The sequence below is a fragment of the Propithecus coquereli genome, unplaced genomic scaffold (assembly GCF_000956105.1).
Source record: "Propithecus coquereli isolate 6110/MARCELLA unplaced genomic scaffold, Pcoq_1.0 Scaffold75, whole genome shotgun sequence".
NCBI classification, from domain to species: Eukaryota; Metazoa; Chordata; class Mammalia; order Primates; family Indriidae; genus Propithecus; species Propithecus coquereli.
Window position 1 is genome coordinate 466,536 of NW_012153618.1, and position 11,384 is coordinate 477,919.

The 11,384-nt window shown below is 35.4% G+C and overlaps 1 protein-coding gene across 1 annotated transcript in view; it reads left to right on the forward strand.

Moving 5' to 3' along the window:
- Positions 1-11,384, forward strand: part of KMT2C (lysine (K)-specific methyltransferase 2C) — a 127,732-nt gene that overhangs the window by 34,946 nt on the left and 81,402 nt on the right. Inside the window, exons 12-16 of the mRNA XM_012662137.1 lie at positions 4,499-4,680; positions 4,918-5,082; positions 6,078-6,187; positions 6,702-6,767; positions 7,705-7,917. Coding sequence (XP_012517591.1) covers positions 4,499-4,680; positions 4,918-5,082; positions 6,078-6,187; positions 6,702-6,767; positions 7,705-7,917 — 736 coding nt within the window. The remainder of the gene's footprint in view (positions 1-4,498; positions 4,681-4,917; positions 5,083-6,077; positions 6,188-6,701; positions 6,768-7,704; positions 7,918-11,384) is intronic.

An 11,384-nucleotide genomic window follows, 5' to 3' on the forward strand; every position in this document is an offset into this window, starting at 1 on the left:
TTTTTTTTTTTTTTCCCTAAGAACTCAGTGAAACTTGTATATTTGAATAAAGTAACATGGTCACTGGAAGTGAACATGAAGGTATAGCTGTAGGCCAGGGGTCCTGCTGTGTACTCCACAACCAAATCCTTTCTCATGCTGCCATACCATGTAGTATGAACATTATACTAACCTCAGTTTTTATCATCATGAATCGTCTGAACTTACAAGTGGTTTTTCTTTCTTTTCCCCCTGCTCTTCAAACATACATCAATTTACCTAAAATGTCAGTATAGTAAGCAAATCAGCATGTATTCCCCTAGGAATTCTTTGCAGGTAACTACACTAGTATTTCTTTTTTAGGGTAATACAAGTTTTTGTGAATTTAGAAGTCAAAGTGAAAAATTATAATTAATCTACCCCAAATAGAATAATACAGTTAGTTTATATAATCTCTAAAAATTAGTTGCACACAGTATGTTGACTAAAAAAGTGCACAGATTATATAAAGCCAATTTAAAAATTAGAATTATACTGTATAGAACAAATTCTTTTCTTCTTTACATCTTTATATTCTAAATTCTCTATAAGTTTTGTTGCTGTTAGAAACCAGAATTAAATTAGAATTTTTTTAGAATACTTACATTTCTGACCAAAGAAAATTGAGTAGTATCCTTTTCAAGATGGGAATGTATTTCTTTTAACTCATCCAACAATTACTTAATTCCCATTTTACAGATGAGTTAAATGGAGCTTCCATAAGTTAAAAGCATACAATTAGTATATTGTCAAACAGCTATTTATTGGAATTTAAATCTTTTTTTTTTAAACTAGAGGTGGTTCCTTTTATGCAACTAATAGCATTTTGGACAGTATAGAGTACTGCAACCATATTGATTGAGAAATACAAGAATATCCAGAAATAAACTAGGGATATGTAAATTGTCTGAGCTTGAGTTTTTGTTGCAGTAGGCAATTGTTGATGGATAAGTTTGATCTATTTGATACTTCCGTTTAAATTTTCTTGGGTGGATCTAGAAAGTCTTCTCTTGAAGGTGGATATTTTCAGACTGTTTGGTCTTAGAACCATAACACTCTTAAAAATTATTCAGGACCCGTAGGGTTTCTGTATATGAGGATTGTAACTATTAGAATATTTACCATTTTAGAAATTGGAAACATTTTATGATACAAGAACATAGAAGCACAACTTGCACAATGCCAGTGTAATGATGTTATCATGTAGCCTCTGTACAACACCGCTGTATAATTGTGAGTGAACTTAAATGGAAAAAGGCAAATTATATCTTAGTATTATTATGAAAATTATTTCAATCTTTCAGACCCACTGGGGTTCCCCAGACCTCACTGTCGCAACTGCTGTTCTGGCACCAGATTAACCCTATACTTAGGACATGGACTTTTTAGGATCTCTACTAAATCCCACCCCCTGATCACCACTGTCTTTACACTCTGCTTGAGATTCACACATCTTCCAGCCTTGTGCAACCTCTGGTAATTGTTCAGCTTACAAATTGTCTGTAGAAATTCTTTTCTCTGGTTGTCGGTCCTTTTTTTGCTTTGTAGAAGTATAGCTTGGTGTTCAGCCTACAATTTCAGGGGAATCCTGTGCTGATTTCTTTATTGCTTTTCCTGTCCAGTATTGTGTCCTGCAAATTTCAGCTGCCTCAGCCTCACAGAACTCCACCATGAGTCCTAAACTCAGTGAGACCACTGTGCTCGGCTGGTGTTCTCCCTCCCTGGGCAGCATTCTGGAAGATGTCTGTAGGGATAACATCGCGGAACTTACCTTTTGTGCTTCCCTCCTTTGAGAGGACCATAGTCCTGTACTGCGGGTTGTCCAATTTCTGAAAACAGTTTCATATATTTTGTCCAGTTTTCTAGTATCTTATGTTGGTCTATCATAGTTGAACCCCCCAGATGTCCATTATAAACTATAAAACACATTTGTCACAACTTTAGCCGTGGTACTATGGATGGAATCCTAGATAATACCGTATTTGTAAGAACTCTTAAAAGTGAAGGCTAAACCGGTTCAGTGGGAAAAAAATGTATTGACATTAGAGCCCTAATAACTAGGATAAGAGGGAATTTCGAGAGGGGAAAATTGTTCAAGTGTTGGTGTACTGCACAGAGGTCAAGTAACAAACGCTAATGCACCAATTAGATTTGGAAGTCCAAAGGTCTGTTCAGACTGGCTTGGGCAGTTTTAGTGGATATTGGTTCAGAGACCACAGTGTCTTATGTGTTGAAGAATGACTACAAACTAAGTAACTTGAGAGTCTGGTTGTAAAAAGACCACAGGGTAGATATCTGTGAGATTAAAAAAAAAAAAAGCAGGAATAAAAATAAATATTTTAAAATTTCTACCACTGTGCACCTTCGATTTGTCTTCCACTTTGTTATCAGATGATCTTCCTTTCTTCTAAGCCTGGGGTTGTCAAACTGGTCCCCAAGGCCAAATCTGGCCCACTGCCTATTTTTGCAAATAAGTGTTTATTGGAACGTAGCCATGTTCTTTTGTTAACGTATGTCTGTAGTGGTTTTTGCACTACATTGGCAGAGTTATATAGTTGCAGTAGATCCTGTCACCCTCAAAACCTAGAATATTTACTGTCTGGCTCTTCATTGAAAAAGTTTGCCGGCCACTGCTCTCGGCCACCCTGCTCTTTCTTCCTTAGGCCCTTTCTTTCATTTGAGGCAATGATATAACTTGGTAATCTAAGACTAATTTTTAGTCTTAGAAATAATAATAATAAATAATGTTTAAAATTGAAATGACATTAAATCCCTTGTGATGACCAACCAACCACTGTCTTACTCTGCCTCCACATCTGAAGCAACTACTTTAATCCTTTCAGGTCATTTTTCTCATAGTTAATGCTATAGCTCTAAATAATAAGCTGGTGCTACTTGCTTTATCTGTTAGATTTTGTTGACATTTTGCCATAAATAAATAAATAACTTCTGATTTGGCTCCTAATGTGTTCCCCTTGCCTCCTTCCAGCATCTTCCCATATAATTGTATTACTGTGTTTGGTTAAATTAATAAAGTATTGGTTATGACTTAGTAAATGTTCACTGCAGATCCGTATAATATACTATGAGTTTGTTTTGTTTTTCATGGACTTTTTAGATAGCAAGAAGAAAATAATCATTAGTGACTCTCCATTTGTTTTTTGTTTTGTTTTTGCCTATTAAGGAAGAACTGTCATCTCAAATTATTTTTGCCAACTACTTTTTTTTTCTGGGAAGAATCCTACGTGCTTCCTCGACATTCTGTTCCCCTGCTCTGTTCCGTGCCAGTAGCTTCTAGGTGGGCTGCTCAGCTCTTTATTAAACTTTCCTGGACTGATGCCCTTTTTTGGATCCATTGCTTTTTGGGTCCTACATCTTCCTTTTCTTTATATACATCTTCATTCTGTTCCACGTATCTCTGAGTAACTTTATTAGGAGTATATGGGAGATGAATTTTGAGTCCTTTTATGTCTGAAAGGTATTCTACCTTCATGCTTAATTGCTTCTTTAGGTTAAGAATCGTACTTCGAAAAGTATTTTCCTGAAGAATTTGGAAACTGTTGCTCTATTCTAGCATCTGGAGTTAGGATGTTTGATGGCATTCTGATAGTTGTTCTTTGAATTTAACTGTTTTATTTTCTTCTCTGGTAGCATTCAGGCTTTCATATACCTCACAATCAGAATTTTTATTCTGTACCTTGATTGCTTGCTGTATCATCATAATGTGGGCACTTTGCTCCTTTCTATCTGTAGATGCTAGGCTTTTGAGATCTTTAAGAAGTTGGTTCAAAATTCTTAATGTTATGTGGTGTGGCTTCTTTGAGGAGTTTAACAGAAATACAGAGATCCTCAAATTTTCTACTAACTTCGACCCTTGAGACAGAGACGAATAAGTAGGAGTGAATGTGTACTTCAGAAATCCTAGCTTCACAGGCTGAAAATCCTCCAAGATCATAAAATGTCTGAGAACTCATGTTTTACCTTAATTTTTTGATATTTTTTTCTGTTATTCTTTCCGTTGATTTTAAGATACATGTCGTTGTCTGTGTATACAAGTTTCAGAAGCATGGTATTAATGGAAATGCAGATGGAGACTTTGTTGATGTATTTTCAAATCCAGTATCAACAATAATGGGGCAGCTTACTAGGTTTCTTTAAAATCCAATCACCGTTTCTATTAATCTAGTGGACATTAAATCTACAGCACACATAGTTATGTGGGCTAAAAGCATTAAAATATGTGCCACTTTCTATTATTCTGCTCAATAGGTGGGCTCTTTATAGTATATATGAACATGCCCAACCCAGTACTGGGCACTGTAGGTACTTAATAAATGTTATTACTATTATTAATAGTTGCTTTCCTCTTTTCTGCTACTAGTTACATAAGCACCATATTAATTTATGTAGTATATTTGATTATGCAGAATTAGATCTGTGTTAGTGTATAAATCATATGGATTGGTTGTTTCTTTTACAGATCACTAAAGTGATTCTTAGCAAAGGTTGGAGGTGTCTTGAGTGCACGGTGTGTGAGGCCTGTGGGAAGGCAACCGACCCGGGACGACTCCTGCTGTGTGATGACTGTGACATAAGTTACCACACCTATTGCCTAGACCCTCCGTTGCAGACAGTTCCCAAAGGAGGCTGGAAGTGCAAATGGTACTCTAGGGTTTATGTTTCCCATGTCAGTCTTTCAAGTTCAGAACTTTGTCGTGTCACTTTAGTTTTAAGTGTTTAATTGTAAATGCATTTACTGCAGTAGATATCACTAATCAGAAAAATTTTCACACATGCAGTGAATTATTTCCCCCTATTCTGTTCATATTTAGCTTCCTGAATTACAGTATCTAAATATGTAAATAAAATTGAGACTTTGGGGGGGGATTTGGATTTCAGGTGTGTTTGGTGCAGACACTGTGGAGCAACATCTGCAGGTCTAAGATGTGAATGGCAAAACAATTACACGCAGTGTGCTCCTTGTGCAAGCTTATCTTCCTGCCCGGTCTGCTATCGAAACTATAGAGAAGACGACCTTATTCTGCAATGTAGACAATGTGATAGGTATTGTGTTGTTTTTTCATCTTTTGCAAGCTTTTCTCTCTCAACATAGCAAAATGAAATTGGAAAATAACTTTCCTTGATCATAAATTTAAGATGCAAAACTTTTTGCTTTGCAGATTTTTTAGTCACCTAGAAACTTGAAGAAGTGATGTCCTGTTATGAACTCTCAATTCCAGAATAAAGATCTTTGTCTTTGGGGCTTTTCACTGGTTTATGAATCCTTTGAAATTAAATGCAGAATTATTGTCTGCACAGATGTTATTTTCTTATGGAGGGTTTCTGAATCTTTTTTTAGATTTAAAAAAGGGTCTCACATTCTGTTTTCCTTAAGCCACTTTTACTTAAATCTCTACATAGTTGATATCTAGATATTAGAGACCACCTTCCCCTCTCCCTAAGTAGTATGTATGTGTGCAGTTTCAAAATCAAGAATGTTTTCTTTGCTCTCATTGGTATATGGTTGTGCTCTGTTAGCAGTTAAGCTGTATACATACAGTAGTATTAACAGTATTATTTCGTCAGTACTACAGTATTCTCAGGACTCTGCCTACAAAGCTCCTTACCTTTATTTCCCAATTACCATTCTATATCACTTTATATGAGTTATGTCTACTTCAGATTAGAAACATCATACGGAGCACATACCATTTGCAGTCTTCTGAATTCCTTTCTACTTGCCCTAACTAGCTTCCTTGCTGTTTTTGATATATTCAATATATGATCATAAAATAATTATCCTACCCTTGTAATGTGTTTTGCCTCCTCTCTAGTTCTTGTTCTCATCCTGTTTTCTTTCCTTCTCAGCTCCATGAAAGTCCGTGTGTCAATAGGGATAGTTAGGAGAAAAGGGTGAGGTGGGTACAGCAGGAGGAGAATGTGCGGCTTAGGGTTTTTAAGCTTGAAGACATCATGTCAGCTCCTGTTACAGCTTTTAAAAGGAAACAGTTCTCAATATATTCAATTATTTGAAAAATGTACAAATATGGTCTTTTTAGATGGATGCATGCAGTTTGTCAAAACTTAAACACTGAGGAAGAAGTGGAAAATGTAGCAGACATTGGCTTTGATTGTAGCATTTGCAGACCCTATATGCCTGCGTCTAATGGTAAGAAGATAATTTAAACTGAATCTGTGCTCTCCTGCAACTCACTTGCATCTTGCTTTCCATAACCAATGAGTTGCCTTAGCTCTACTTCTTTTTTTATTTTTGTAAAACTATTATTCGAACAAGTATTTTATGAAAAATAAGTTTTTTGTTATGAATTTTTGTTATCCCAACTTTGTATAGAATAGTTTATTCCTTAATAAAGGAATAAACTGAAGCCTACACTATATATAAAATTTTGATTTTGTTTTCAAGGAACATGATCTTGTAGTTATTAGCAATATGTAACAATGCAATACTGACTCTTTATTTGCCAGTTTTTCCTCCCTGAATTTCGTATTTCTTTTACTGCTTTTCCTTGTTGTGTTGTATTGTTTTCAAGATCACTTTTAACTCTAGTGTTCAAGAATTTATTTTAATAGAACGAGGAGAGAAACAAATTTTAATCATATGTAAGTCTTTAAATATACTTCACCTTTTCTGAAAAAATTACCTGATTTTTTTTCCATTTCAGTGCCTTCCTCAGACTGCTGTGAATCTTCACTTGTAGCACAAATTGTCACAAAAGTAAAAGAGCTAGGTAAAACTTGCTTAATTTTATTTATTTTGCTTAATTTTTGTGTAACTAGCTAGCCACATGTTATATGAAACTTGCTTTGATTATATGGATGTTCAATCTAAATTCCCTAATGTTGGTAATCACTTCTGTACTTGATAAAGTATTTATCTTATCCAGCTTTACTGGGACAGTATTTCTATAAATTTTAGCAATTTGGCAACAAAAATGCTCTGAAAATAACCATTAATGCCATACTCTCTTTGGTTTCATTAGTATATTCCTGTGTTAAGTTATCAGAAAATAAGAGTTAGCAAAGATATCCCTTTTAGAATTAATTCAGTCTCTTTTTTTAATTGATCATCCTAGTATGGTGATTAATATATTTTTATTAATCATTATTTTGATTACTTGTATTTGATAGCATCTGAAATAAAAACATTTGGATAGTACAGAAATTGTTTTAAGGAGCAGCAGTTTTGTATATTTAAAAATTAAATCTGCAAGATTTGTACTTATTTACTTTGTCTCCCCGTAAGTGATTATATTGATAACTTTGATTTCCAGATGGGCTTTTAGAGTATTCTTGTTTCTCTTATATAAATTGATCCTTACCTTTTAGTCTTTTCTAGCAAAAGGCTTATAGTAGAGTAGTTTAAGCATTGCATTTAGCTTCAATGCTTTTTTTGTAAATTCTTTTATTGAAACATGAAAATAGAAATGCAAGGAAAACCGTTTTTTAAAAACATGCAAGCTTTCTGTCTATAATCCAAGGAAGTTTGGCCAATTATTGCTAGTTTCAGTTGGGCATCGTTATGTTATTCATACATTTTATAGATAATAATTTCCTTACAGGACTATGGTCACATTCCTTTGACATAGATATTTTCAAACAGTAATCTATCAGTCAAATTTAAAATGAAACTTTAAATTTGTGTTCTTGGGATTTTGTGATTTTTAGACCCACCCAAGACCTATACCCAGGATGGTGTGTGTTTGACTGAATCAGGAATGACTCAGTTACAGAGCCTCACAGTCACAGTTCCAAGAAGAAAACGGTCAAAACCAAAATTGAAATTGAAGATTATAAATCAGAATAGTGTGGCTGTCCTTCAGACCCCTCCAGACATCCAGTCAGAGCATTCAAGGGATGGTGAAATGGATGATAGTCGAGGTAATACTAATTTATTTTCCATGGAATATGTATGGAAGAATTGAAGCACATGTGGTAACTTTCGAAATATGTATGATTTCTCTGAGGGTAAATCATACTGACTTAGATAGCCCTTGATGTCACGCTTGCCCTTTCTCAGTGAGTGATCATCTTAGACCTTTTCAGATTTTTTTCCTTTCATGTATTTTCTTAGAAGATACCTTAAAGAAATCTCTAGGAGTACCATATCTTTGAAGATCACAGGTGGGGAGATTCGGAGAGCGTGACTTTAATTTGCTAGACGTGAACATAAGCCTTCTCAGATGCTGTGAGCTTGGGTACCACGTTCAAGTTACAGTAGAACTTGATCCATGCCTTTTAGATATGAACAAACTGTTGTTTAATATTAAGTGTCAATTTATATTCACAAGTGTTCATAAACTATCAGTTTATAAACATTTTCTTGATCAAAGTAAGTATAAGGTTTATCTAGCTGAATTTTTAAGATAGCAGAATATTTTAGTAGTAACGTTAAATTCAATGAGTTATATTTTTACTTATTTCCAAAGAGGCTCACTATAGACTTGTTTATTTTTGGAGTATTTCTTTTCATCTGATCTAGAAATAAACTGATAATTATTTTTGTTACATTATATTTTATTCGATAGTTTTTGTCGTTTGTTTGTTTTTTTAAGAGATGAGGTCTTGCTATGTTGCCCAAGCTAGTCTCAAACTGCTAGGATCAAGTGATTCTCCCACCTCAGCCTCCCGAGTGGCTGGAAGTACAGGTGTGCATCACTGCACTCGGCTCTCACTCAGTGGTATCTAGTGAATGCCTGCAGCACGCCAGATGTCGGAAATCATGTCAGTGAACAAAGCAGTTAAAGTTCTCTATTCATGGAGCTTATATTTTAGTGTTAGAAGACAAAACTATTTTAAAAAAACCACACTATGAAATCAGTTAATTACAATGTGTTTGGTAAGTGCTGTGGGAAAAATAGAGTTTCATTAAGAGGAATTGAGAGTGTTGACTGGTGTTAAAGGGTCATATGAACTGAAAGCAATATTTAAGCACAGAATTTAAAGGGGAGAGTGAATGAGCCACTTGATTACCTGAGGGAAGAGCATCTCAGACAGTGAGAAAGCCAGTGCAAAGGCCCCGGGTGAGAGAGTGCTGAGCATGTCCAGCACAGTGTCCAGCACAGTAAGCTCAAGGGCCAGTAGGAAGTGAAGGATTGTGAGGAGAGGAGGGGCTGTGCAGTTGGTCACTCAGGATCATAAAGGGGTGCACATGGAGTTTGCACTAGACAGGAATGAAGTGAGAGGCCCGTGAATGAAGAGAAGAGTGGCATGATCTTATTTATGCTTTAAGAGGAACACTGTGCTGTGATGTCAGTAAACTATTAGGTACAAGAGTTGTGGCAAGTAGATCAGTTAGGAGGCTGTTACAGTAGTCCAGGTGAGAGAGAATTGTGGCTTAGAAAGGATATGTCTTTTGTATTTTCCTGATAATTTACCATTTAATCCTCACATTTCTATTATGGTAGTGTGTTTTGGGTCTGTGTTACTGGGAGAAAAGCTTTCTGATGCTTTATATAACCAATTTTCCAATATCATTGAGCAGAGAGTTTGATTTTGAAGTTTAAGGTGCTTTGGGGTTTGGGAAGAAAGTTGATATACCTAGGAGGGATTGATCAGATCAGCATTAGCCAGAGAACTATAAAGAATTTTAGTTTCTGAGGACATTAAAAGATGTCTGAAAAGGGTTCCATAGTCACCTAAATTTGGGAAATGCTTCGTTTCACGAAATGTGAGAGATTTCTTGATAGTACACATTATTTTCCAAATTATGAGATTGTAGAGCCTTTAGAAAACAAAACAAGAAAAAGACCTTGGAAGGTTTTCTATGTGACTGCTGTTTGTAGAGCCACACTATGAGAAATGATGGTGTATTTCAATTTCATATTCTCTTATTGACTCTTGTCAAGGTAAAATAAAATCAGTTGAAAAATTACCCTTGCTTTTTTTCCACTTATGTGATAAAATAGCCCATCTTTAATTTTATTTACTGAATCTTATTTTTATTGGCCATGAAAGAAGATGATTGTTGTTTAGCGTGCTGGATGTTGAAAATGGTAAGACAATTTTAGAATTTAAGGAACTGAATGTATAGTATTCTGACTAAGCCCTCGTGTTCATTTACTTCTCAAAATTTCAACTCTTTTGTGAAAGGAAGGTACTTTCTCTGGAGAGGAGGTAAATGCATGTTATTTGAAAAACACTTTTGTTTTTCCCTGTTTACTAAATAAAAATCCTTTTTCAAAATACAATATTGCAGCACTTTGTTATCTTGAGACTATGTGTACAATATACTTAAAATAAGTTTTATAGTATATGCCTATACAGGGGAAAAAATAGGAAGAGAGGACAGTCATCACCAGTTCTTATTCTAATGCAGCTGCCCTTTTTGGGGAGTCCTTTGTATTAAACCTAAAACTTGCCACATTTGAGGCTGTTTCACTAATATGTCTTGATGATGTCTCAGTACCTTTTGAAAAGCATTATGGAGCAGGGGCCAATGTTCAAGCCTACTCTGGATGTGTAATTTCTCAGATGCTTAGTCTACTCCTGAGTAAAGTATGTGTACTAGGACAAGGCCATAGGGTAGTTATGTTGATGAAGCACAAAGACAATGTTAGGCCCTTAGCACTGGTGTTTCCCATATACTCAGTCAGTGTTAGCTGTTAGAACAGTAATGCTGAATCAGTGCTTCAGCAATAACTATTTTTGTGTCCAACAGAATTCAATAAAATCCTACATTTTTATGTGTGATGTAAGATCCATTCGAGTTAGTAAAATGAATTATGCCTGTGTTCAGTTCTTTCTACTCCCAACTGAGAATTTGCATTTGCTAAGTCATTTTTTCATTCATCTTTCTGCTTTCCTCTTTTAAAATTCTGATTTCTGCTTTCCTGTTTTCTGTCTTCATGATGTTGTCTTTTAAAAATAGATGGCTTTGGCAGGGCATGGTGTCTCATGGCTGTAATCCTGGCACTTTGGGAGGCTGAGGTGGGAGGATGGCTTGAGGCCCAGAGTTTGAGAGTAGCCTGAGCAAGACTGAGAGCCCCTGTCAACACAAAATAGAAAAATTAGCCGGGCATGTTGGTGCGTGCCTGTACTCCCAGCTTCTCAGGAGGCTGAGGCAGGAGGATTGCTTGAGCCCAGGAGTTTGAGGTTGCAGTGTGAGCAGTGATGATGCCACTGTACTCTAGCCCAGGCAACAAAGCGAGACTCTGTCTCAAAAAAAAAAAAAAAAAGTTGCTTTAATGTGTTTTTTTTTTTTGAGTTATTTAAGACCTTTATTAACAAGTGCTTGCAGTTTGTTGACTTTTTTGAAAAAATCAAGTTGTAAACTTTTATTACAAATTAAAAATGAAGTTCTTAAAAATCTCAACTTGACCAGATATGAAACAATTTAAAAACCTTTA